At 40.7% G+C, this 26984-nt stretch overlaps 1 protein-coding gene across 10 annotated transcripts in view; it reads right to left on the bottom strand.

The window, feature by feature from the left end:
- Window positions 1–207: 207 nt before the first annotated feature.
- LOC139949598 (uncharacterized) overlaps window positions 208–26984 on the bottom strand; it is a 100580-nt gene continuing 73803 nt past the window's right edge. For 4 of the 10 annotated variants that reach the window (XM_071948010.1, XM_071948011.1, XM_071948012.1 and 1 more), the window contains 16 exons: window positions 24857–24946; window positions 23308–23395; window positions 22540–22725; window positions 21680–21919; window positions 21233–21380; window positions 18865–19664; window positions 17092–18374; window positions 16153–16713; window positions 14861–15192; window positions 13228–13486; window positions 12430–12537; window positions 9553–10617; window positions 8964–9204; window positions 8138–8313; window positions 6825–7076; window positions 208–5205 (listed from right to left, as the gene is read on the bottom strand). In XM_071948010.1, coding sequence (XP_071804111.1) covers window positions 5140–5205; window positions 6825–7076; window positions 8138–8313; window positions 8964–9204; window positions 9553–10617; window positions 12430–12537; window positions 13228–13486; window positions 14861–15192; window positions 16153–16713; window positions 17092–18374; window positions 18865–19664; window positions 21233–21380; window positions 21680–21919; window positions 22540–22725; window positions 23308–23395; window positions 24857–24946 — 5895 coding nt within the window. In that variant the 3' untranslated portion in view covers window positions 208–5139. The remainder of the gene's footprint in view (window positions 5206–6824; window positions 7077–8137; window positions 8314–8963; window positions 9205–9552; window positions 10618–12429; window positions 12538–13227; window positions 13487–14860; window positions 15193–16152; window positions 16714–17091; window positions 18375–18864; window positions 19665–21232; window positions 21381–21679; window positions 21920–22539; window positions 22726–23307; window positions 23396–24856; window positions 24947–26984) is intronic. The other 6 variants (XM_071948015.1, XM_071948017.1, XM_071948019.1 and 3 more) reach the window with 6 other exon arrangements.

Raw genomic sequence — 26984 nt, 5'->3', positions numbered from 1 at the left:
TGGTGTGCTGGAATGACAGTTTAAAGAATGGCATGGCTTTTTCATCCACAACACCTCTACCCTCGCAGGTACAAATGTACCCACTCGTACCCCAGGGTTAATTCAACAACTGAAAAGAAACAAACGACAATCAACTCCCGAGTTTTCCAAACTGAGTGTCATTATTTTTAATGATTAGAAATAAACATCAGTTCTGACTCAGTTAAATTTTTACTATCAATACAATGTTCCCATCCCACCATATCTTTTTTTTTTTTCATGATTTCTTTTTCTTACAATCACAAGAAAAAATACCATGCGGTTTTAATACCATCTCTTCCTTCCAAGAAAATGACAGCAACAAATCAAACAATTTATACACATTAGCATTTTCACAGTGTGGTCAGTAGACAGGCGGGTTGGATTTTCATTAAGCCAGGCTGAACAGAATTGCTTAACGCAGATACTTCTTGCTTAGCAGATACAGTTACCAGCTGACATATTGAGTTAGTCACATGGTTGTGACTGGCTCCCTGCTCTACAATACGCTAAGAGAGGTACACGCCTTTCTCCTGCTCAGCAGATTCACGCAATCTGTACACACGATTTGAGTCAAGTTAAAAGTCTTACTTCAGAGAGCTGCTTCAGCACAAAACAAACTGTAATATTTACCGGAAATAGGTTACCAGCCAAAATACCACATCTTATGTACAATTTTTAACTGGTTACACGCTTATCTTTGCTCAGCAGAAAAGCGTTAGGGTCGACCGCCACATATGTATTCAAATGCGCTTAATTGGCTCGCAAAGAATTATGGGTGAAAACAAGCAACACCAGCAACTATCATGGCGCACTGATTTTAAAGCAATGATGTGCACAGCTATAAAACCCAGGGCCCTCTCAAACCCTCGCTTGGGCTCTGAATTCAGGCTCTATCTGATAATAGACCGATCCATTAAGCCCAGCCACATTGCGTATTGACCAATCACAACGCAACGAAGGCCCGACAAATAAGGTCCGACCTGCGTGCACGTATGCTTGGCGCGAGCGGCAAATTGTGCAGAAAGGCATTTGAGAGGCTTGCGCTTGAGCATATGGGCTATTGAATGAGGAGTGCGTTTTGGCGACCCCAACCAAAGCCCAACCGAGACAACAAGTCGGTTACCTGTTGGTCTGAACCGCACTGTCACCGCGCTCAACCGAACACACAAAAACGCGCAACCAATGACCAATGTTCTTGGTTGGGGTCGCAACCAATGACCAATGTTCTTGGTTGGGGTCGCCAAAACGCACTCCAGGTGTCTTTGTCTTTGGTTTTACCCGACATACAAAAAACAGTCTGAAACAATTCAACGTAATGCCTGAAGGAGGTTTCTAAATATTTGAAAGATAGCAACTTGACAACCTTTTCACCGAAGAAGCCGGTAACATTGAAAAACCATACAGAGCGCCCTCTACTGACCATACTTTGAAAAGCTTATTGCTGTAATCTTTTCCCTTTAATAACAAAACAAATGGACTAGTCCAAGTCTAATTTACAGAAACTAGAAACACATGATTTTCAATCTTGTTTCTGATCTCAAGTTAAAACTCTCTGAAAATTCTACCAAAATACACAAATTACTTGTGAGAGATATTTGTTGGGGATAAACTGCCAGTCTGAACTGTTTTGGGTGTCTTTATTTGACTACACTACAAATAATTCTCCACCTAAATTTGGACAAAGTTGGCACCTGAAAAAAAAAATGATATTTTTTATTTTATTTTAAATGTGATTTTTTGTTCACATCGTAAGGTATAAGTAACATAAATCACATGACGGAAACAAACACTCACCACGCTAGAGCTAAAAATTACTCGCAAACAGATATTAACAATTTTCTGAAGAACTTCAAGCAATGGTCAGCTATTTCTACAATTCTGTCCACAACGTAATATTTTTGTCTGTTCTGTTTTCTTGTTTGTCACAAAAAGTCTTAAAGAAATTTGAAAAAAAACCCAAAAAACTACATTTTCAAGAAAGATTTTCTGAGCTTCTGAGAAAGAAGTTGTTTCTCAGTAAAATATTTGAATCTGAGAAAGACCTACATTTTTAAGAAGGATTTTCTTGTCATACTAAAGCACTTTAATTTTGTAAACCATTTTAGGCTGACAAAAGTTGTACTTCTGCATGTGAAGTTATAAACTTCTAAAGATATGTGAGGGAACAAAATGTAACACAACGACATTAGTCATCTTTACGGGCAAAATGTGAGTCTACCATCAGTGCAAAACAACTACAAAAAACACTGATCGTTATTATTACAATTAAAAAATCTCAACAATTCAAACAGTTGAAGATGGGTACACTTTACTTACACATTACGATTCATTAAATTATAAATTACATTTTTGAGTTGTATGGGATAGTATAAATATATTTTATAATCAATAATTTTGTTTTCCTTTGAGGAGTATGTGTTGGTAAGTTAGTCATCCGTGGGCGTCAGGTTTTTGGTTAAAATCTATCTCAGGCACTGGGTATCAGTTATAGTCATTTTATTTATTGGTTGGTTGTAGTAGATTGGAGATTTTAAAAGCACAGGACACCTTTGGTATTTGCTCAATCGTCAGGCCATTAACTATTTTTGGCATTAATACCATCGGTCCTTCTGGTTGGTTGCAACAGCTAATTCTATTTTCTCAATACATTTGTTAGTTTAAAAACTTACGTGATAACAAGCAACAGAGGGTGGGTTTTGAGAAAGAGGTAATTTCTCAGTAAAATATTGAATCTGAGAAAGACTTCAGGCCTGAAGCTTTTCTCAGACATCTGAAAGCACACACATTTGTGCAACAAGGGTGTTTTTCATATAAATGTCCAATGTTGGGATACACCAAGTGAAAATACTGGTCTTCGACACCAAGGGTGCCCAGTGCCTATAAGTAGAAGCTTTGAGGCAGGCTTCAAACTACTCCAAGAAGTCTTGACTTTTTAAAAAGTTTTCACAGGCTTTCCCTCTTGAACGTTTTCTTTTCTATTAGTAACTGCTTCCTGAACAAAAGGAACTCGTTGCCTTGGATCGGTCGAGTTGGTCTTTGAAAAGCGTCTGAAGCCGTTTGTTATGAAATGCAAATGGTTAGTTAAAATAGATAATTGAAATGTAGAATATAATGATCCACACAAACATGCCTCAAAATTGCACGGTTTTCCTTTTATGCCACAAAGTGACGGCAACGTGCCCCTTTAAGCAAATCTATGAAATGTGGCCCAGTTATGATGAACAGAATAAATTATCTAGAGTAAGCCCCAGACGTTTATACTTCATGAGTCCTGAACTTTTACACTCGTTTCAGAAATTGATTTTGTAATAGTTTTAACGGATGAATTTTTTGACTAACGCAAAGCTTTTAGTAAGGAGTCTCTCAATTAACTGCAACTAATTAAAAGGTCTCACAAAAGAGTCACAAAAGTGTCTTCAGAGTTTGGATTTGGAAAGAAACTAAAAGATTTGCCAGTGTAGTATGACTAAAAATAATACTGTTTTAGTCTCCAAAAGGGAGTCTCAAGATCACCTGACCAAAAATGAACGAGCTCTTAACCTTGAAGCTTTTACAAAATATTAGAACCAATTTAACATGAATTGTTGATCAATACAACTTATCGATTGCTTAATGTATTTAGTAGTTTTTGGTTACCATGACGGCGAAAAGAAGTGGGGTACGGATCATACTTAAAATGGACGTATCAAAAAGTTACGAATTCTCTTTATGTTATGTAAGAATTTTTCTAAAAGTGCAAGGCACGGTAGTGTGATCAGCTCTCTTATAAGTTCAACTTGCTGTGTTTGAAAAATCAGCTAAGCACAGATTGTTCAAAGGAATTTCTAATCAACGGTTACCAGGAGCCAATTTCGAAAATGCTGTTAAGCAAAAAACGATGCTTAGCAAATTTTGTCTCGCAGGGGACCAGTCAGTGTACATTACATGCCAAATTGACTGGTAACCTATATCTGCTAAGTAAGATTTCCCTTTGCTAAACAGCTTTTTGTACTTAACAGCCGTCATGTAATTAGGCCCAGCACACATACACGATTATACATCATCACTGTTTTCTTTTGGTTTAACCCCGGACAAAACCGGTAAGATCTGGTTACGTCCAGATATGACTAAAATAAAACGAAAACTAAACCACAACCAAAATTAAAGAAACTGGTCCGAACCAGATACCAAAACTTAAAAGACCAAATTACCCACGATCATCAAAATTGTTGACATCAATATATAATCCACATCTATGTACACACTCCCCCACCCTTATCGTTTCGTAAACTCATTTTGTACACTATACAGTGTCATAATCCTAGCCATAAAACCAGATATCCAATTAAAAATCAACCCAAAGTTGGCACAATCTACAATGTTATTATTATTATTATATATCATTATTTAACAAACAATTTGTACATCTTGTTATTATTAAAGGAAACACAATCAACATAGACTTGGATAAGTTTGAGTAGAATGATCAATTAGAATCCACCTGAAAAAAACACCAAATGATAAAATAAATATTTACATGTTTTCGCAAAATACATCTCAACCAGATAACAACTTGGCGATAACCTTCTGATCAGAAGCTTGGTGCACACTGACACTTAAGCCGCGTCTGAATTGGTGGCTACGGCTGCGGCTACGACTGTTGCCGGGGGTGTTGCTAAGGGCGTCCTATACTTCAATGCATGATGATTCAGCAATCCGGCCGTAGCCGTAGCCGCCAATTGGGATCCGGCCTTAGGCGATGGCTTGACGGGACAACAATATGAGGATTTTATTTTTTGGTTTGCTCTTAGCCTGTTTACAGTCTCCAGTGCGACAGCAGAAATCTAAAAAACGGAAATCCAGTCCTCATGCGTTCTAAAATGCGGCCCAATTGGATGCAGAACCCCTCCTACAAACCCCCCCCCCCCCCCCCAAAGACGACATTTTAAAAAAAAATCTTGAAAAAAAAAGTGTCATTTAAAACATTGAATGTAAATTTGCCACGAACTTGTGATTATGGACTATAAAACTCCCTACCGTTTGTGAGCAAACCAAAAAATTATCGACCATACAAAATCTTCGTAGATGAATTGTTGTTTCTACTTTGTGTCCCGTTCGTGATGATCCTTGCTTTTAAAATCATTCTAGGAGGAGTTTCTGCAGAAGACTGTTATTGGATTTACCATCACCGTCCATTCCATCCTGCTGCAGAAAAAAAGAAAGAAAACAACCCAAAACATTTTAGAAGATCTTACAACTCAATTGAGCATTTTTCCCCACATTTGCACATGGCTCGCCCCTATAACTAGCCATGCATACATTGCCAAGTAAAAACTGCTACAGAATAGTTAACACAACCTCTCAACTTGCCCTGTTGGAAACTATAAACTGTGCCATCCACTTTATCAGAGCCGCTCTAAACACTAGCCCAGCATACATTGCCTAGTAAAAACTGCTACAGACTAGTAAACACCACCTCTCAACTTGCCATGTGGGCTACTAAAACCGGTGCAACCTACTTGTTTAAATGCTCGATATATCTTCCATTCAGATGTGAATTAATTTTGATTAATATATGTACAATGTATGTGTCAATTTATTTGTGAGTGTTTAATTAAATATACAATTGTAGAACAAAGTAGACAAATTGACCGAAGATACAAAATATACAATCTCAGAAAACAATTTGTCAGATTAATGTAACCACAACAATAGATAGATAAGTACATGTAATGGCTACCAAATACAATGATCTTAAAGGCACTGGACACGAATGGTAATCGTCAAAGACTAGTCTTCACAGTTGGTGTATCTCAACATATGCATCAAATAACAAACCTGTGAAGATTTGAGCTCTAACAGTCGCAGAAGTTGCGAGATATAAACGAAAGAAAACACACCCTTGTCACCCGAGGTTGTGTGCTTTCAGATGCTTGATTTTGAGACCTCAAATTCAAAATTTTAGATTTTGAAATCAAATTCGTGGAATATTACTTCTTTCTCGAAAACTACGTCACTTCTGAGGGAGCTGTTTCTCTCAATGTTTTATACAATCAACCTCTCCCCTCAACCACTCATAATCAAGTAAGTTTTTTATGCTAATAATTATTTTGAATAGTTACCAATAGTGTCCACTGCCTTTAACACACGATTCAGATAAAATTTTGGTTGGTTACCCTGTTTTTATCAAGGAAGAAATTTCATGCTAAGCAAATTTTTGTGCTTAGCAGCTCTATGAAATTGGGCCAAGGTCTCTTAGCCTGACCAAACTACCTCTTCACAACAGGAATGTTGTTATAAGAGGACATCAAAACAAAGAAATACAAAGCAGAAATGAGACTCAGGATTTCACAATGTACTTTCTATAAGCAGAACCTCTTCTTAAGGGCAGTGGACACTGTTGGTGGAGACTCAAATTATTTATAAGCATAAAACCTTACTTGTTAACGAGTAATTAGGAGCTGTTGATAGTATAAAACATTGTGAGAAACAGCTCCCTCTGAAGCAACGTTGTTTTCGAGATAAAAGTAATTTGCCACGTATTTTATTTTGAGACCTCAGAATTAGATTTTGAGGTCGAGCATCTCAAAGCACACAACCTGGTGTGACAAGTTTTTTTTCTTCTTTCATTATATATCTCGCAACACCGACGACCAATTGAGCTCAAATTTTCACAGGTTTGTTATTTTATGCATTTGTTGAGATACACCCAAGTGAGAAGACTAGTCTTTGACAATTATCACTAGTGACCACTGCCTTTAACGATGCTCTTTATAATAAGAGCCGACTGAACAAGAAAACTGTTAAGAACATTGAATGCTCACCTGCTCATCATTGCCAAACTGTTGCTGGTTGTGTTGTTGCTGCTGCGGTACCATCCCCCCATTACCGACTCCGCCCCCCTGCATCCCAGGTCCTCCCATACCAGGGGCGTTCCCCATACCTTGTGGCCCACCAACCCCTCGCCCGTTACCCTGTCCGGGTAGAGGCTGACCGGTCAGTTGGTTCCGAAAGAGATTAGTGACTCTGGTGCAGGCGTCTGGTGCTGTCTGGGCCCCCGATATCTTATAAAATTCCTGAGGAAGAATAAAAATGATGAAACAAAATGATAAATAATGTTGCATGGACGTCGGGCTCTAGGGTCGAGCGAAGACCACCGCCGGATCTACATTTCAATTTTCTGTTAGGTTTCCTCTTTCCTTTCGTCAATTCTGATATCATAAAGGAGTTGTTCGGGAACTGGACTGCTTGTCTATATAGTGTGTAACGCTACGTTGTCTGCAGAGAGCTTGGGAAAAAAACCGAATTGACACAATGGGCGCTGTAAAAAGAGCGGCGTTATTTGTGTGTACACACGGGACCTGCAGTGCAAGGAGGGGTGCTTTGTTTTTGTTCAGCGGAGTCGCTTGCGCTTGCGCATTGTAAATGCTTTGTATTTCTAGCTTATCTTATTTTGTAACTTATATAGTTTTTGTATTGATTGTGTATACTTGTAATTTGGCCAGTGGATGTCAAGTTTCTATGTTTTTAACGTGGACAATAAAATCATTCTATTCTATTCTATTCTATTCTATTCTAAATGCATTTGTAGGTATCGGAGGTGATGTATTTTCTGTAGTAGAATACTTTACCTGAATCAAAATGATAAATAATAACTAGTTCTTATATTACAGGTGTGGTAGTGGATCTTTATCAAAAGAGCTGAAACACTACATGAAGTAAGAATGATTAAGTAACGTCAAGTGAGCGCCCGTCACGCATTTCTGCTGGTCAAATTTGGCCACCCAGTTAATCCAGTAACTAAGCTTATCTTACATTATTGTAGTTGTAAAATGTTGTTGCCGAGCTTATTCAAGGCATGGCAAGCTTACATGTATATAAGGGAATAAAAATAAGAAACAAAAATAAATTTTTGAGACAAAAAAATTGTCCTGATGAAAAACAAAAGCGGAAATCTGCTTTAAAGCAGAGATTTCACAGGCCTGTCTGTAGCAAATTTCACAATAAAGCTCAATGCCCTTAACATCAGTGCCTTTGTCATTGGGCCAATAACATTCATACATTTGAATCAGTTAAAAATAAAAAATAAAACAATTCCGGGTAAAAACAGAGAAATCACATCCCCTGATCAACTCACGTCTGGTACCTGATATCGTAGTTTAGCCTCTTCATTGGATTGCATTTCAGCGTAGGGTTTGAGAGGATCGACACCAGGGCCGGGCCGGGATGGACCTGCGCTGGTACTGTCTGGTTGACTGGTGGGATTGGTGGTGGAGCTGGCGATTGGATTCTGACCATCGGACTTCGGAAACTCTGTTCAGAAGAAAAAAAAAAGAATTAAAGCAGGAGAAATTATCTATCAGAAGAATATTTAACTCAATTCAATAAGCCACTTCGGAATGTCAGTGGCGCATGTCGGCTGCGCACGTCTGTTACTGCTGACAACGTATTTTGTCTATCTCCCGTAATCTTTTGACAATACCCGCTGGTATTGTCAAAAGGTTATTGGAGATAGACAAAATGCGTTGTCAGCAGTAACAGACGTGCGCAGCCGACATTCCGAAGTGGCTTATTCAATTCAATTCAATTCAACATTAATTTCCATATTGGTCGAAAAAGGAGAACAATAAACAAATTAAATGCAATTATTTAAGTCAAAGACAGTCAAGAACAGATCAAGAAAATACCTAATGAAAATAAAATGAACAACTTTTTTTTTTTTTTTTTTTATATTTAACATTTAATTTCTTGGGCAAGATTTTAGGATGTTTAAAGGCAATGTGCTCCTCGGACCTCTAAAGTAGCCCATGAAAGTAGTCAAGAACTAGGCTGATTATAATAAGAAGAGAGACCCTTTTTTCCTAAAATTACCAAAGCGGCTACAAATGGCTAGTGCCAAAATGCCTAGAAGAGTAGCCGAGTTTGGGCATACTGTGAAATGAAGGTATAAATGTTCCCCATACCTGGTTCAAACATCTCCATGGACATACTGAGCATGTCCAAATTGGAGGGGCTGGTCCCAGGGACGGGGCACCTGTTCTTGCCGCTGTTATTGCTAGCGCTAGTACCGAGGTAGGAGTTACTCGGGTTGGGTACTTCCCCCGAGGGTTGCTGACCTAGATTCATGGAGTTCTGTCCGGTCAGATTGGGCGGGACGGCGATGGAGGGGTTGACAGTCCCCTGGAGGGAGTACTTCGGTGGGTTCTGGAACGAGCAAAATAGTTACATATTTATCAGGGGTGGACCAAAGAGATCACCATGAGAGGAAAATAAGTTTCTTACTATGACTGGTGATGTTTACAACAAAACTAAAGTTTCATTTTAAATCAATAAAAATCTTTTCACAAAATCACACTTATGAAATGATTCTCGAAGCTGCTGTAGGCTCCCAACCAAAAATTGTATTGCCATTAATTTTAAAAGTGACTACCAAACGTTTAAACAAGGTTTTTCTAACTTTTCCCCAAGGGCTAAAAAAAAAAATAGAAATAAAACAACCATCTGAAGTAAGAACATCCTAAAATACATTTATAAATTGAGAATGATATTTACCGTTGGTTTTGTTGCTTTTCTGACCTGCATCATGTTAGGATTAGCAGGAAGGCTATCCCCTCTCTTCAGCCTCCTGTTCATCATATTCTGTAACTCTTGGGTTCCGCCTCCCCCTCCTCCAGAGTTGGCCATTCCTCTTAGCATCTCGCTGGATTGCGGCCCTCCCCCGGGCCCTCCTCCAGGCCCTCCTCCTGGCCCAGGAAACATCTGTCCTTGGTGGGGTTGTTGTCCTCTGGTCATACCTCCATTGGGTCCGCTCCACCTCATCTGGGAAGTCGTTGCCGGTGAGGAGAACATGGGGGCTGTGGTGTTACTCATCTGACCGGGCTGCATTCCCATGGAGTTGCCTGGAAAGTGAGGCTGCATCCCCCCGGTCTGATTACCACGGAACCCGGCAGCAGGAAAGCCAGGCTGTTGTTGTTGTTGTTGATGCTGCGGCATGTGGTACTGGTTAACGCGGTTTGGAGGGTTGCCGCCAGGATTGTTACCAGAGATCATGTTTGTTGTAGGAAGGCTCATCGATCTGGTGAGAGTCGGCGCCTGCTGTCGAGGGTTGCCACCGGCGGCGAGATTCGGACGTTGGATGTTTGGGTTGATGCCAATGTTATGCTGTCCCGGCATACTTGGGTTTACCCCCATGCCCGGCTGGTGCTGCGAGGGTCCCATCATGCCTGCATTAGGCATCATGTGTTGGGGTTTACCCCCCGGCATGTTCCCTCCGGTCATCCCGCCGGGAACCCCGCCAGACATCCCGCCGGGAATCCCGCCAGGGTTGTTGAACTCCTGGAAGTTGAAGACGTTCGGGGCGCTGGTACTGTGCCCCATCCCGCCTTGATAACCGGGGCCACTGAGTTGAGTCCCTCGCCCCTGGGGCATCATCTGGCTGTTGAACATGAAGTCTCCACCCGCGGTGCCCGCACCCCCACGATTGGCTCCAGCCTGCCCCGGGAATGGTTGATTCATTGCCATCTGTTGCCGACTGTCTCCGCCCATCATCTGATTCCCTGGCCCCATGGGACGGTTTCCCATCGAGGACATTTGCGGTCCGTAAGGACCGGGAGATTTCTGCAAAGAGAAAATAAAAAGAGTTTGGCCAATCCATTTGAAAAAATCCACGCTCTATAAGTGTTTTGGTTCCTTTTAGGTAAATCAAGTTTTCTGGCCAGGACATGAAAACATATTCACTGTGAACGAAGATGTATGTAATACCTGAAGTTTCAGCTTCATTAGTTGCCAACATTTTGAAGAAAAAAAAGGTGAAATTTACAGAGCAATGTTTTCAGAAGAGTCGCGTTAATCTGTTTTACATGCTAAAATAATTGTTGTCTCACTGAGACATAAACTATTTTCATGACATTCGTTTAACTCATTTTCTCCAAACTACAGCTTTCTACCATGATTATCTTTAAACACTGTTTATGTAATGTAGGTCTGTGGATGTTTGTGTTTGAAGAAAAAAACAGAACCCAAAACAAACAAAAATGGTGAAGTAAAAAACATGGAGAACTGTTCATATTTCTGACTTATATTAGTGATAACATTCTTTCTCTATTGGTTAGTTTGTGTCTTCAAAAGAGGTTTGAAGAGAAGTTTTTAAAGCCACTGAACGCGTTTGGTAATTATCAATGACCAGTATTCTCACTTGGTGTATCCCAACATAAAATGCATAAAATAACAAATCTGTGTAAATTGTGACTCAATTGGTAATCAAAGTTGCAAGAGAACAATGGAAAAAAAAAACTTGTTGCAAGAATTAGTGTGGTTTCAAATACCTGAGAAAGGCTTCAGACATGAAGTCTCTCAGATTCAAACTATGTTATCTCAGAGGGAGCTGTTTCTCACAATGTTTTATACTATCAACAGCTCTCCATTGCTCATAATACCAAGTATGTTTTCATGCAATTATTTTGAGTAATTACCAAAAGTGTCCAGTGCCTTTAGAGTCTCGTGTGCAGTCGAGTGGTTTACCAACCAATCATGCAAGAAATTTGATCAAACTATGGCGCCGCAAGTGCAGCTGTTCGTTCATGTAAATGGTGTTGTGTCAAGGTGGGACCAATTTAAGGACCACCATCGTTGATGATAAACTGATAAACAATGGAAAAGTGCGCGCGTGTACGCGCGCTGCGCAAGACTCTCAACCAGCAACATGACATACGTAACAATCAAAATTGATAAGGCGCTTTTCCATCAAGATCATAGCGCACTAGAAAGAAATTATTTTGGAAAAAGGTTGAGTCTAAAGGACTTTATGAAAAGCAGATAGAGTATTAGATTCCCTAATGACAGTTGGGAGATTGTTTCAAATCATGGGCCCAGCCACACTGAAAGCCTTTTGACCTAGAACTTCGTTTGCTCGGGGAGCATTCAAGCGAGTGATGTCAAAGTGTGGACTGAAGAAATCGTGGAGGAGTGTAAAGTGACAGCCAATAAAGCCCCCTCACCCGTGCAATTTTCATCAACGGTAGCGACCAATGCAAGTGCTCTTTAGTGACTAAGCGTGTTTGCAGAGAATCTCTGGCTTCAGAGGAGGGTAGAGGATAGTGGCCAATGCAAGTGCTCTTTAGTGGCTAAGCGTGTTTGCAGAGAATCAGTGGCTTCAGAGGAGGGTAGAGGATAGTGGCCAATGCAAGTGCTCTTTAGTGGCTAAGCGTGTTTGCAGAGAATCAGTGGCTTCAGAGGAGGATAGAGGATAGCGGCCAATGCAAGTGCTCTTTAGTGGCTAAGCGTGTTTGCAGAGAATCAGTGGCTTTACAACCGGAAAATAAACGTAAGTCAACCGACTCGTTTGTGCATGCCTAGTTTGGCCTACGCATGCATTCCACATGACGTCTAGTGGGAGGATATGCGTCATGTAGTCTGTGGTTTCTTCCCTACCTGTATACTAACATTAGGGGCCAGTGCCCCGGCTGTAGGGTTCAAGACATCACTCAGTTTCTCCTGGAAAGCTTGCGTATCCATCGGGGGGAATACACCACCCTCAACCTGAGTTGGAATAAATAGAAGAAATACAATAATAGCGTAAGGTGAATTGACTGTTATTTGTCTTGTCATTGTCAATTTAAAAATCAAAACTTTGTATAACCATTTTTAAAGGGAAGGTACACATTTGGTTATTATTTTAAACAAATACTAAATTAAAAACGGACTTGGTAACAAGTAATGGGGAGAGGTTGGTAGTATAAAACAATGTTAGAAACGGCTCCCTCTGAAGTGGAGTAGTTTTTGAGAAAGAAGTTATTTTCCACGATTTCGAGACCTCAGATTTAGAATTTGAGGTCTCGAAATCAAGCATCTGAAAGCACACAACTTTTGCGACAAGGGTGTTTTTTACCAATAGTGTCCAGTGTCTTTAGTTGTAGATTGTTTGAAGCTTTGCATGGTGTCAAGAAATAGGAAGCAACTATAAATAAGTTGTTAATTTGTGGGCACAACCATGTGTAAATCTCTTTTGTTGCGAGTGTTGGCTCTGAGAAGAGCCGGTTTGGTCTTGTTTTTGAATAGTATACTCCACTCTGTGTAGTTAGGAGACCAAACTGCTTTTTTCAGCACCGGCACTCAGACAAAAGAGATTTACACATGGTTGTACCCGCAAGTTATGCTGTGCTTGGCTACTTTTTGTGCTTAAGCAGCTCTATAAAATTGGGCCAAGACTTTCTTGAATTCACCACTCACCTGCGGCCCAGTAAACGTCTGCTGTTGCTGCTGCTGCTGCAGCATCATCAAGTTCTTCTGCTGCTGCATCAGACGTTGATTCTGCTGCATAGGGTTCATGGGGTTGTTGGCGACCTGCTGCGGCAAGATGGGCCCTGAACCCATCTGCTGCTGTTGCTGGTTGCCGCTCATCTGCTGTTGGTTTGCGGCGGCGGCCGCAGCGTTAATCTGCTGCTGCCGCATCAGTTGCTGCTGCCGCTGCTGTTGGATTTGCCATTGTCTAAAAGGTTGCAAAATTGAAAATAAGTTAAAGGCAGTGGACACTATTGGTAATTACTCAAGATAACTACATGAATTAGCATAAAACCTTACATGGTAACGAGTAATGGGGAGAGGGTGATAGTATAAAACATTCTGAGAAATGGCTCCCTCTGAAGTGACCTAGTTTTCGAGAAAGAAGTAATTTTCCACGAATTGGATTTCGAGACCTCAGACTTAGAACTTGAGATCTTGAAATCAAGCATCAGAAAGCACACAACTTCGTGTGACAAGGGTGTTTTTTCTTTCATAGTTATCTCGCAACTTTGACGACCAATTGAGCTGAAATGTTCACAGGTTGGTTATATTATGCACATGTTGAGAGAAGACTGGTCTTTGACAATTACCAGTGTCCAGTATCTTTAAATTTGTGCAAATTGTTATTTATTTAAGTTTTTACTAGTCAGTGGACACATTTGGTAATTACTCACAATAATTGTCAGCAGAAAACTTACTACATAACGAGCAATGGAGAGGTTTTGATAGATAGTATGAAACATTGTGGGAAACGGCTCCTTCTGAAGTGACGTAGGTTTTGAAAAAAAAGGTAATTGCTCACTAAAATATTTTAATTTGAGAAAGACTTCAGGCCTGCAGCCTTTCTTAGACATCTAAAAGCACACACAATTTTGCAACAAGTTTGTTTTTTCTTTCACTATTTTCTTGCATCTTCAATGACCAGTTGAGCCTAAATTTCACAGATTCATTATTTTATGCATATATGTTAGGATACACCAAGTGAGAATACTGGTCTTTGACAATTACCAATTGAATTGGTCTGGTGCCCTCACCTTGAAGTAGCCGTAAGGGCTTGTGATGTATGCAATATTTAAAACAAATCTAAAATCAAACAAAACTCTGCATACCAATGGCAATAAAATAGTTATTGCTTTAAAGCCATTGGACACTTTCGGTAAACAGTATTGTCAAAAGTCCCACACTTCGTGTATCACAACTCATATATAAAATAACAAACCTGTGAAAATTTAGGCTCAATCGGTCATCGGAGTCAGGAGAAAATAACGGGAAAACCCACCCTGGTTTCTGCACGTTTCGCCGTGTCATGGCATGTGTTTAAAATAAATCTGTAATTCTCGATATATGGAGAATTGATAATTGTTTTGATGTTTTCTCAAAGAGCAAAGCATTTCATGGAATAATAGTTCAAGAGAAGTCTTTCACCATAACCTTCTGTAAACCCTGTAAGTAATCTGTAAATCTGTGAACTTTTTTTAAAATTCTGTTCCGAAAGTGTCCGATGGCTTTTAAGACGCAATTCAGGTGTGATAAAATGTGATCTAAGAACTGCATACTATTATCAATAACTCTTCCATACCTATGCTGCTGTTGCTGTTGCTGCTGCTGTTGCTGCTGAGCCTGTTGCTGGAGTTGTTGCTGCTGCTGCTGCTGCTGCAATTGCTGCTGCTGCTGTTGTTGTTGTTGTTGTTGCTCCTTCATTCGGGATCTCATCAGTATTGTGTGGCGCAGCTGTTTGGTGGAGTGCGGCCGGACAAAACTTCCCGGGGCGCTGCTCATCGGTGGTTGGGGCTGCTTCGGAACAGGCGACATCTGCTGCTGCGGCATGGAATGGGGAGGAGTCGGACCATGCTGCTGCTGTTGAAGCTGGTGCTGCAGTTGTTGCTGCATTGAGTTCATTTGATTGAACTGCTGTTTGGTTTTTGACAAGAAATATTGATATATTAAATATTAAAGACAGTGGACACTATTGGTAATTGTCACAGACCAGTCTTCTCACTTGGTGTATCTCAACATATGCATGAAATAATTAACCTGTGAAAATTTGAGCTCAATTGGTCGTAGAAGTCGTGAGATAATAATGAAAGAAAAAACACCCTTGTAACACGAAGTTGTGTGCGCTTAGATGGTTGATTTCGAGACCTCAAGTTCTAAACTTGAGGTCTCGAAATCAAATTCATGGGAGATTACTTCTTTCTCGAAAACTACGCACTTCAGAGGAAGCCGTTTCGCACAATGTTTTATACTATAAACCTCTTCCCATTACTCGTTACCAAGTCAGGTTTTATGCTGATAATTATTTTGAGTAATTACCAATAGTGTCCACTGCCTTTAAACGTAAAAAAAAAATAAAAAAATTTATATAATACCAGACAAACTGACCGGGTAAGTTTATAAATAGGTTGAACAAAGGTAAACAAAAATGACTGGAGCGTGACTTTGTTCTTACCCAAAACTATAATATATATTATTATATATTGAATACGAGGAGTACATGGTCAACAGGACAATTTTCAATGGTTTAACATCTTAGAGGCATTCTTTAGGCAAGTGAAGAGAAATGTTTGTGATGAACCTGGAAACTGATTATGTCACCACAGGGACAGCTCTGCAGTGGTTATTCCTATCTTCACTGTCGTAGCCATATGATTGTTGTTAACAGTTCCGTTTTTCCAGAACCTTCCCACTTACTCATGGAGTGCTGAAGGCTCAGTCGTGGGCGGTTGTTTTGTCAATCTGGTTATAGCGCTTAGAAACTTACGTATTATAGCGCTCTATAAAAGTAATATTTTTTTATTATTATATTAAAACTGGTAATATAATAACCATTCCTGTAACCAGAATTCATAAATAAATAAAATAGCTAAGTACCATTGGTTGTGATGCAGTTTGCTGTGGTTGCTGCTGCTGTGATGGATGTCCCTGCTGCGGGAATCGTGGCTGACCCGTAGGTGCAGCCATTCCAGGTCCCATCATTGCTGACATATCAGGCATCGGACCTTGTCCCATCCTAGACCCGCCTGTAGGCCCACCCATACCCATCATAGGATGCTGTTGCTGCTGCTGTTGGGGCTTCGGCTGCGGTTGTGCCTGCTGCCGACCTCTCTGCTGCTGCGGTTGTGGTGCCTGCTGCTGCTGCTGCTGCTGCTGCTGCTGCTGCATCCCCATACCACCGCCTGATGAGGTTGGATAGTTACCGGCATGCTGTGCTTGCGTTGTCTGCGGCTGACTGTTCAGCATGCTCTGCAGCATGTTGCTGTCATGCTGCATGTCCATGCTGCTCACCGGGGGGCGGTCTGCGGCGAAGTTGTTTTCTATCTCTGGAAGGGGGAACGTTCCGCTGTTCAGGACCTGTTCTAGTTGCTGCAGTAAGGTGACATCCTCTTCGGATAAACCTTGCTCTTCACTGGTGTTACCAGGTAAGCTGACATCCTAACGAGTGAAATCATAACGTCAATAGTCAAAAAAATGGTCAAACAAAAAGTAACACAGACTGACAGCTTGCAGGCGATTACCTACTCCCCCCCCCCCCCCCCCCCTCCGGTCATTGCCTTGGTGCCCTTGATATGCTTTAGTAGAAAATTTACAATTTCCTCATTGCTGCCCCTTACCAAGAAATAAATGTTTCGGTGCCCTTGCCTTTTTTAAGACCCAGCTGGCCAATCGATCATAAACCTCTACAGGTTTGTTAGTTGATGGATTATGGCGGGTTACGAAAAATGCTTACACTGCCAGCAGTTGTTTTGTAAGCAAAAACCAATTCTGTAATGCTCCTTTAAAAAATTTTTTTTTTAAAATAGATTACTGTACCTGCATCGGATCCAACTCGAATGGATTCTGCTGCTGGCCACCTCCAGATAGATGCAACTGGGACATTGACTTCTGCATGGGTGCTGTCTGGTTAGGTGGCATCACATTCTGCATACCATCCATACTGAAACTCTCCTGCTGCTGAGAACCAAACCGGCCAAAGTTGTTGCTGTTCTGGTGCATCCCACCGCTGCCACCGGTAAAAGAATCCCTGGAGTTGGTCCTGGAAACGGGAGGCCGGTGCTGCGAGTTCATACCAGAAGGCATCCCGTGATGCATGGTACTAGTGGAGTCATGCCCGACCCCTTGGCCTAGCAGGGAAGGATTGTTCATGTTGCCACTACTGTCGGGTCTCTGGTGGGGCCCAGGTCCTGGAAGAGATTCAGGACCCATGGGCACCTTGTACTGATTGTTCTGGGACGGGACCCCAACAGAGGAACTATTTGGTGGGTATCTGTTTTGAGCTGGGCCACTGCTCTCAGACGGGTTCAACAGGTGGTGCATGAGGGCAGAGTCTTGGGTTGGGTCGGGGACATTCTCAAGCTCCTTTAAGAAGTCCATGATCATGTTTGGCTGACTGGTGTCCACCTCATCGGGTAGACTACCATGCAGGAGATGCTGTACCACAGAATCGTCATCATTGCCGAAACTATCCACGCTGTTGTCTTCAATGTTTGATGGTTGTCCGCCCGACATGCCTGGTTTGGTGGTTGTGACTGTTGGGGAGGTTGTGCTTTCCTGGCACGTAGTCTCATTCGGGACCTTGTCTAAAGGTGGTACGTCCTCCATCAGGAGTTTCTGCAAGAGTACATTCTTCCGTTTCTTAGGTCCATTGCTGCCACCTGCGGCACCAACACCTTCCATATTCTTATCACTCTTGCAGGAGGGATTCTTCTCCATTTCCTGCTCTGATTTTTGCAGCGCTGTAGTTGTCGACACAACGTTACTACAAACAAAACCTGGCTGCTCATTCGGCAGCTTCCCGCTACCAAACATAGACTGCGTGTCACCGTCCAGCAGTTTACTTAAGATTGTATTCTCCCGCTCAATGGATTTTCTGCGTACTCTACTTGTTCCATCTCCTTCCTTGGGCGATTCGACGCTCGAATCCATCTCGTCTTCGCTCTTGTCGGCTTTCGCAGATTTGTCGCCGGTTCCTTCCGATTTTAAGAGTTTGCTGAATGCCTTCTCATCCATCTTGACCTCTTCCTCCAAGGTGTTCTTGTGCTCAGCGCTCATTGGTGAGTTGCCTTTGCTGCTTTCGCCATCTTCTTCGGTCTTGTCTGAGGAGAGTAATATTGGAAAATCTTTAAAGGCGATATATAGTTTTTGGAGCCGTTCTATCTTAACACATACTTGTTTTGTGTGTTCATACAGGTCATTTTAACCCTTCAGTGACCACATCGGCCAGAAACGGCTTGTAATGAAATGCCCAAAACTATCGCAATTGGCTGCAAGATCCGACCAACTTCCATTCAACAAAATAGATAAAAGTAAAGGTTTTGACCTGAATTGACACTTCCCAATGGTTCCCATGTTTACATACATCAACTACTATGTTTCTGACACAAAGCAACATTTCTGTTTTATAAATATTTTCTAGAGACAATTTTACAAGAAAACATTGTTTAAAACATTGTTTAAAAAAATCATCAATAAAATCATGTATTTGTGCATGGTGATTGTTTCTAAAGTGTTAAGGGAGATAATTTCAAACTCGCATAAGCATTTTTTTACAGGGATACAATGTATGCTTTTTTGGCACTGACATACCTTCTTCGACGTCATCCTGAAGTAGCTTTTGAAGGAGTGTGTTCTTACTCAGTGTACTGTCCTTCTCCTCTTCGTTGGTATCGGGACTGAGATTGGGGCTAGTCCTGTCGGCCTGGCCACTCCCAGACCCCTCGCCACCTCCAGTAGGTCGACCCTTCTCCTGGTACCGCCCTTTTTTGTGATTGGAGTGTTCTGGGAGGAAGACGTCACCGTCATCGCCCTTGTCGCCATGCATCCTATCGTTGCGTTCAGTCGAGGATGCTATGTTCGAGTCCGAGGGACTGCGATCCAATCGTTGGATCTTCTCGGGTACAGGGTGGCGATCCCCAGCGTTGCTGTAAGCGACGGGGTAAACGCTCGACGTCTCCATGGCGCCGTTACGGTTCCGGACATCAGTGACCTGCAGCATGTTCGACAGAGAGGATCTCTTTAGGGAATCCAAAACATCCTGAGCGTTGTTAGGGTTGGTCGGGTTAGGGTTACCCATCCCGCTGGTGCTGGCTTTGTTGCTGTTGAATCCCATGCCTTGCTGCTGTTGTTGCTGCAGTTGCTGCTGTTGCTGTTGCATGTGCTGCTGCTGACGTTTCATCATTAAGGTTTTGAGAGTGTTAAGATTTAACCCACCGAGGTTCCCAGACAGGGATTTGTTACCGCTGCTGTTGCTGATGCTGGAAAGTGCTTCCAGGATGCGGTTGGTTTTTTCATTTGTCATGCTTGTACTGGTGGAGGCGATTGCTGACATGTTATTAGCAGACATACTGGCTGGCTTGATCTGACTGGGACCGAACTGAGCTTCATCCCTGTCAACAGATCAAGAGAATGATAATTAAATCAGGGATGTGATAGGCTATTTGAAAAAAAAACTGAACTATAAGCGCACAAGGCTTGAAAGTTTGCGAGCGCGAAAGCTTGCAGGTACATAGCCTTCTTACATGTATTTGTTTCTGATTTTGAAAGCCCTTCTCGACCATCTGGGGTGTTCCATATGGTTTTAAAGCCATTATACACTTTCGGTAAACAGTATTGTCCAAGTCCCACACTTCGTGTATCACAACTTCTATATAAAATAACAAACCTGTGAAAATTTAGGTTCAATCGGACATCGGAGTCGGGAGAAAATAACGGGAAAACACACTCCTGTTTTCGCGCGTTTCGCCGTGTCATGACATGTGTTTATAAAAAATCTGTAATTCTCGTTAACGAGAATTTATATTGTTTTACCGTTTTCTCAAAAAGTAAAGCATTTCATGGACTAATATTTCAAGAGAAGTCTTTCACCATTACCTTCTGTAAACCCTGTAAATTATTTGTAAATCTGTGAACTTTTTTTTTTTTTCTGTACCGAAAGGGTCCAATGGCTTTAACATAATTTTCTTCCGAATTTGATCCAAGTTGTAAAATAATCTAACAACAAAAGAAAAAAAGGAATTGGTGGGGGGTTAAAAAAACCCACTTATTTCCGGTTAAAAATAGAAGAAATCACGTCCCTGTTGAATGCACTTGACACATTTGGCAATAGTCGGAAGACCAGTACTCTCAACCAAAACAAGCGTTTACATAAGTTTTGGGAACAAATTCTTATTTTTTTGCAAGGAACTGAAAGCGGAGGTCCATTTTAAGTATCAGGTTTTCTTCAATGAAATGTCCAATTTATTTTACTTTCATTTTGTTTATCACTTAGTATCACATTCGCAACACTAATATTCTTTTCATGGTCACAAACCAAGTTAAACCTAAATAATTGATGAAACAAAATCAAGGCGAGACTTGCACAGTCTAGCACACAAGCAATATTAAAGCCATTATACACTTTCGGAACAGAAAAAAAATCCAAAAGAAACCACAGTATAACAAATAACTTACAGGGTTTACAGACGGTAATAGTAAAAGACTTCTCTTGAAATATTATTCCATGAAATGCTTTACTTTTTGAGAAAACATTAAAAAAACAATTATCAATTCTCGACATCAAGAATTACGGATTAATAGTAAACACATGTCATGACACGGTGAAACAAGAGTGGGTTTTCCCGCTACTTTCTCCAGACTCCGATGACCAATTGAGCCTAAATTTCCACAGGTTTGTTATTTTATATATAAATTGTGATACACGAAGTGTGGGCCTTTGGACAATACTGTTTACCGAAAGTGTCCAATGGCTTTAAACAAAGCGTCAATCACTCCTCACTGCATCAATCCATTTCCTGCTGTACCTAGAAATCAACTCCCTAAAGTTGGGGCAATCATTAAATATGATTTTTATGTGCATGTTGTTCTTATATTTGTAACAATTTTTTTTTTTTTGGGGGGGGTTTTGTTTTGTTTTTGTTGTTGTTGTTGTTGGGGGAGGGGGGGATGGTTTAGTTACCTTATGACGGTATGTACAGCGACCAAACACTCTGGTTTGCCACTGTGATGGTTTCGATACACTCGACTGGTAGTCTGCACGCGCACCCAGGTATCCGTGTAAATCTGGAAGCGGTACATCGAACTTGAACTGGTTCCCTTCTCCAAAGCTGTATCAAGAAGAAATATTACATTATTATATGATTTTTTTGGTAAGACACTGCTCCAGAATCGCAATGGTCGTAGGTTCGAACCCCACCCTAGTAATAAGCCTATGATATTTGTTCACAGGTCTCGGGGGAAAGTGTGAGACTGCATTTTTTGGGGGGAAGGAAGGTACTCTGGGCTAAGACATGCCAAAATGAGAATGTCACAAATAATAATAATAATAATATCGTCCATTTATAATGCACCATGTCTGTCTAAAAAAAAACCACTCCTGGCGCAAGAGAGATGCAGAAACAAGTACCTTCGTCAAAGTGTTTCTTCAGCTCCGCTCTGTCACTGCCGTGACAGAACTTGTAGATGATCTGCCCAACAAGCTCCTCCTTGCTGTAGTGGGGTGGCTTCAGGTGGGTTAGATCAACGGTTGTGATGGTCGCCGTCAGGTCTAGGCTCGTGGTAAACTCCTCTCCGTTCCCTAACATCATGTTACTGCAGTCATCCACCATGGCGCGACTTGCGATACAGACAAGATGGGCGGGTGTATCTATGCAGTGGAGGTTAACAAGAAAGAACAATCAGTTTTATACTACAAGTTATCACACAAGCTAAGTGGAATACAGAAAAATATAGGGCTTCTGTGTCCCATACATCTACATTATACGTGGTTATGGGATGCAGACGTGCTATTTTTCCGTCATTCCGTCATTCCACGAGCACGCGTGTGATAACAAATTTATCTTCAAGCAAACTTAAAGACTTTGGGACGCTATGTGGCAGCAGACTTACCAGGTAACTTTCCATTGTTTACGAAGTTCTGAGCAGTCGCACATGACCGAGAACAATGGATTTTACCTGGTAAGTCTGCTGCCACCAAGCGTCCCAAAAGTCTCCAATTAACATGAACTTCTTACATACGATGTACATTTTCCACAAGCTTTTTTAGGCCTCTGAAAGCACACAAAGTAATGCAACAATGGTGTTGTTTTTTTCATTATTCTTGTGCAAATTCTATAACCAATCCAGTCAAAATTATCACAGATTTGTTATTTTATGCATACATTGTATGTTGGGATACATTGGGATACATTGTATGTTGGGATACACCAAGTGAGAATATTGGTCTTTGACAATTACCAAACGAGTCTAGTGCCTTGAACTACTCACCACTTTCCGCCGAGTTGGAAGACTGACCGTCTTCTTTAGGTTTCAAGATGGCGGAACACCTCAAATTCTCGTAGTGCTGTTCTTGCGTATTGTCTTCTTCGTCAACTGACTTGGTAAGCATGCGGCAGGTGAAGGAGCGGTTACGACTGTTCTGTGAGCTGGAATCTTGAGACCAAATACCAGCTGCTGGTGGCAAAATATAAAAATAATAATAACAATAATAATAATAGGTATTTGTAAAACTAAACAGATGTTCAAGGCGCAGCAGAGACAATGAAAACAAAACAATACATTCCAGTGAATGCACAACGATAATATTCACTTTTATTGTTGCCAGTTTTACAGACTTGCAAACTTTTACATCTTGAAATCAAGGGGATTTTGTACAACATTCAGGGATAAATTCAGAGTTACATTCAACATGAAAGGGAAAATTTTTCCATAATCAGAACGTTTTTCAAATTTGGTTCATCAGAACATGAAAGGAATGGTTTATTTTCAGGGAACCTTCTGCAGAATTAGGGAGAGTTGGCAGCTCTAGACCCTAGTCATGGGGAGCTCTAGACCCTAGTCATGGGCAGCTCTGGACCATAGTCATGGGCAGCTCTAGACCCTAGTCATGGGCAGCTCTAGACCCTAGTCATGGGCAGCTCTAGACCCTAGTCATGGGCAGCTCTAGACCCTAGTCATGGGCAGCTCTAGACCCTAGTCATGGGCAGCTCTAGACCCTAGTCATGGGCAGCTCTAGACCCAAGTCACGGTACTTACAAGTCGCTGTTGGATGGAGACAGCTGGTAAATTGATTATGATCCCCAACATGGATGAAACTATAGATGGTGGAGCCAATAAGATCTTCCTGTTAACAACAAACAAATCATACAACACAAAAGGGTGTTAAGCCTGGTTCATACTTCCTGTGAATGCGAAGCAAGTTCTGGTGATGCAATAATTGGTATGCGCTGTTTTTCCTTTTGTGAGACAAGGAACGGGCTTCATGACCGAGTGATTTAGAGGATCGAATTCAAGTTCTGGTGGTTAAGTCATCGGAGTGTGGGTTCGGATCCCGGTCATGACACTTGTGTCCTTGGGCAAGATGCTTTACTCTAATTGCTCCTCTTCACCCAGGGGTATAAATGGGTACCTGCGAGGGTAGAGGTTCGTACTATATGAAAAAGCAACTGGGCTGTAAATTCCCCAGGGAGCTGAGAAAGATAAAAACTGAATGTTATTGGCCCAATGACCAGGGCACTCAGATGAAGTGCACTGAGATGTTATTGCGAAAAGCGCTACACAAGAAGTGGTTATTAAAATGTAACCCAAACTGTTATTTTATGCTTGTGTTGGGATACACCAAGTGATAGAACAGGTCTTTGACAACTACCAAACGTGTCCAGTGCCTTTAAGTAAATTCTGATAGTAAAACTCAGACCAATAATATTAGACCAAATAAATAAAAATACCAGTCGATCGTCCGTATTTTTTTTAAAACCTCCCCCTCCGCCTCATAAAAAAAACTTTAAAAAAACATTCAAACATTTTATTTCAAAAGGTGGTAGTGTTTTCGAGATTTCGGCAAAAATCTAGAGTGAATACTTCCAGGCAGGCAGAATAATTCGTTATTTGGAATACAATCTGTCTGAAAAGCGTTTCATGCAAAAACGTTTCTCAGATCCGTATTTTTCAAATTCCTTTCTCTTACACCCACAATAATTTGGAAGGGACTCATCAGATTATGCCTATACACTTTATGCATTATCAACAGCTGTAGATTTGTAGCGAATCTACAGTGAAGTAGAAATAATCTACACTTTCATCAACAGAGTGACGTCACAGAAAAAGCTTAACAAAGGTGTAAACTTCCTTTAACGACACTGGACACTATTGGTAATCGTCAAAGACTAGTCTTCGCAGTTTGTGCATCTCAACATGTGCATAAAATAACAAACCTGTGAAAATTTGAGCTCAATCGGTCGTCGAATTTGCAAGATAATAATGAAAGAAAAAAACACCCTTGTCACACGAAGTTGTGTGCTTTCTGATGCTTGATTTCAAGACCTCAAATTCTAATTTTGAGGTCTCGAAATCAAATTCGTGGAAAAATACTTCTTTCTCGAAAACTACATCACTTCAGAGGGAGCCGTTTTTCACAATGATTTATACCATCAACCTCTCCCCATTACTAGTAATCAAGAAAGGTTTTATGATGATAATTATTTTGAGTAATTACCAATAGTGTCCACTGCCTGTAAGGAAGTCGTTATATAAATCCTAAAAATTGGGGGGAAAAAATTCTAAAAATTTTAACAAATTAACTTACCTGCTTAAAGTTGAGGTACATCTTAACATTCTCTGTCACAAACTCAATTTCTCCCAAGCTGTTTACCACAAATAAAAATCCATCCATCGCCTTTAAGAAAAGAAAAAAAAAAAAACATCAAAAATGTAAATAATTTTTACAAAACAGAGAACTAAAAAGGTGTTCGAAGAATTATATAGGATAAAAAACATCATTGTCTTATTTTAGAAAATAGAATTAGCTGTTGCAAACAAATTACCAACCAAATGGACCGAGGGTATAAATGCAAAAATAGCTAATGGCCCGACGTTTTTCTCGAAGGCTAAAGAGAAAGACTCTGCTAGGGTCGAAATTAGGGTCTTATTTTAGGCCAAATGCTTAATGATTATGAATTTTTCTATTAAATATTTCCCTCTGAAATGAAGTGATACAAATTTATGTTATAAAACTACGTTACACTAACGGATGTATCTGAAAACCTAAACAAAACACAATAACTGATTTCAGTTGTTACATAAAACCAAACTGAAGGGCGATGTGTTTACATGCTGAAAATAGTGCATGGTTTTTCCACGATTTTTTCCTCACTCACACAACGGATGAAGCCCAAATTTTCACAGGTCAGTTATTTCCACCAATATAGAGACAGTCCATACTTCAATGTACAGTACATGTATACACTACTACATCATATGTGCATGTAATAATAAAGACTTGTAATGCACACATGTCCACCTTGCTGGGCGTTCAAGACGCAGTCAAAACCCCAAAAACAAAACAGACACAACAAAATTAGTCCTTGAAAACCTGTGACATACACGTAAGATAAGTTATGAAAAGAGATTTGAATGTTGTAGTTCTAAGACAAGATTTAAGATTAAGTGGTAGAGAGTTCCAGATGCGTGGCGCAAATAGAAAAAGACCTGGTGCTGGATTATGGTGCTGCCAACGCAGCAATCGCGTAACGGCATTGTGTGGGCGCTCTTAAACAGTCACCGCTCACCTCTTCCGAGATGACTTGTTGTTCTAGAGGCCCAGTCCAAACTTAGCTTCTCTTTTTAACCAGTGCTCTTCCCACGACTGGCCCCAGCCAGTGGGCTCCTGGTTTCAAGATATCGCTGCTGTTTTTATCTTGTTTACCTCAATAACTTTTGCGAACTCACTGATAAACTGGAAAGTCATACAATCTTGACGAGAGAGTCAGCTATGGGGTCCTTATTAGCGATGCAATGATTCCCACTTCCACAAACATAGGACCAGGTGCCGATTTTACAAAGATCTAAGATTGATCATAACTGCAAATCAATCGTAGTTGCTTAGTTAAGTGTGATGTCACAATACAAATCACTTTGGTGATATTGAAAATTTGTCTTGCGATAAATTTTATTTCTTTGTGAAAGAGAGCAACTACACCCACTCAAGAATGAAATGACGCTCTACAGGTACATGTAACTGGAACTACCCCTTAATCTTAGATCTTGTCTTTGTTCCACAAAATTCAAATCTCTTCTCAAAACTTATCTTATATCACAGGTTTTCAAAGGACTAACTTTGTTGTGTCTGTTTTTGTTTTTGGGGGTTTTACTGCATCTTGAACATTCAGCAGGTTACAAGTCTTCATAATTATTATTAAAGACAGTGGACACTATTGGTAATAGACTAGCCGTCACAGTTGGTGTATCTCAACATATGCGTAAAATAACAAACCTGTGAAAACTTGAGCTCAATCGGTCATCGAACTTGCGAGATAACAATGAAAGAAGGAAAAAACACCCTTATCACACAAAGTTGTGTGCGTTTAGATGGTTGATTTCGAGACCTCAAGTTTCGAATCTGAGGTCTCGAAATTAAATTCGTAGAAAATTACTTTTCTCTTGAAAACTATGGCACTTCAGAGGGTGTCATTTCTCATAATGTTTTATACCATCAACCTCTCCCCATTACTCATCGAGTGAATTGGATCAATAGCCTATATATACATTTTAATGTGGTGTTTCTGGGTCGAGCTGATAAGAACACCAAACTCGAGCTCTGGTATTTTGAATCAGTAGATTGTGGGTTTGAGTCCCAGCCGTGGCACACGTGTTCTTAAAACTGGACACTATTGGTAATTGTAAAAAAGACCAGCCTTCTCACTTAGTGAATCTAA

The sequence above is a fragment of the Asterias amurensis genome, chromosome 17 (assembly GCF_032118995.1).
Source record: "Asterias amurensis chromosome 17, ASM3211899v1".
In the NCBI taxonomy this organism is placed as follows: domain Eukaryota; kingdom Metazoa; phylum Echinodermata; class Asteroidea; order Forcipulatida; family Asteriidae; genus Asterias; species Asterias amurensis.
Note: the sequence above shows the minus strand (reverse complement) of the source record. Positions and strands in the feature narration are given on the sequence as shown.